Consider the following 1171-nt stretch of genomic DNA (forward strand, 5'->3'; position numbering starts at 1 on the left):
TCACGACGCTAGGGAAGCCGGCAGACCTCCATTATTTGAATGTCAGCAGACAGCAAGAAGCCTCCCAGATCTCCAGATGCATTTGAGATATCAAAAAAGTACTCCAGAGTGTTGTTCAGCATGGGGGTGAGTAGAAAACGAAGGCTAATCATGTTTTGGGTGTACTATTCCTTTAAGGCCCTAGGCAACTGCCTAGTATTGACTAATGATAAACCCCCCCCCTGAGTTTAGGTCCAGTAAAGCAGCAGAGCCGAGTTAAACCCCCAGTCATTGTGGTCAGCAGTGTCATTGCTCAGAGGAACTACATGCAGATATTATTGCAACTCATCAGCAAGTCATGGTGTTGCTCTGTGTTAAAATGATTGCAGCGATTAAATTAAATTAGAAACTTCTTAGTGATTCTTTAGTTAATAAAAATAAGTTTGATTCTCTTAATGTCACAATGAAGGGGAAAACTATTTACAAACTTTTTCTAAGCCAGTTTGAATCCAGAACTGTCCCTGTTCTGTTTTACTGTGGTTTTAAAGGATGTAATTAAATTCTTTCTGCACGATGATTCAGGATGACTCTTTTTTTTTTTTTTTTTTTGGACAGTGACTCAGCATTTGCATGTCTCATGGTGTCCTCTCCAGGTGTTTTAGCACAAGAAAACCTTCCTGAGGACCGCTTTGCTCGTGGTTCCTCCTACATTGCTGCTTCCTACATCAAATTCCTGGAGAGTGCTGGAGCCAGGGTTGTTCCCATCAGGTAACGTAGCTCCAGCCCCAAACATCCCAGCTGTCTGTGTTTCCTTTGGATTTAAAAATACAGGCGCCATTCTTATGTTTCCCCTGATATGAAAACTACCACTGTGAGCCGGTGAGACGCTGATCCACCTGCAGCCGCAGCAGGGAGGGGGGGCAACAGCACTGCTGTAAAAACCAACATCCTCAACTAGCCATCATGTACTCCACAAAGCACAACCGGCATTTAAACAGCCTCAGTATTCAGTCAAGATGTGGGAGTTTGTAGGAGAGCTGCTGTCAGGTGGATAGTTTGGATAGATTCTAAGAATAGATTGGTTGGAAAAACAACCAATCTAGTTGGTTAAACAATTTTAGTTAGATTATACAATATATTGATCAAAATCTGAGCAAGCCACTGGATACAGTTGTAACTTTAGTGTTAAAGG

General features: G+C 42.3%; 1 protein-coding gene across 1 annotated transcript in view; it reads left to right on the plus strand.

Annotated features, from left to right (window-relative positions):
- LOC107099038 (gamma-glutamyl hydrolase-like) overlaps window positions 1-1171 on the plus strand; it is a 28257-nt gene that overhangs the window by 4626 nt on the left and 22460 nt on the right. Inside the window, exon 2 of the mRNA XM_015396972.1 lies at window positions 633-747. Within this exon, the coding sequence (XP_015252458.1) occupies window positions 633-747 (115 nt within the window). The remainder of the gene's footprint in view (window positions 1-632; window positions 748-1171) is intronic.

Source organism: Cyprinodon variegatus, unplaced genomic scaffold (assembly GCF_000732505.1).
Source record: "Cyprinodon variegatus isolate N-32 unplaced genomic scaffold, C_variegatus-1.0 Scaffold832, whole genome shotgun sequence".
NCBI classification, from domain to species: Eukaryota; Metazoa; Chordata; class Actinopteri; order Cyprinodontiformes; family Cyprinodontidae; genus Cyprinodon; species Cyprinodon variegatus.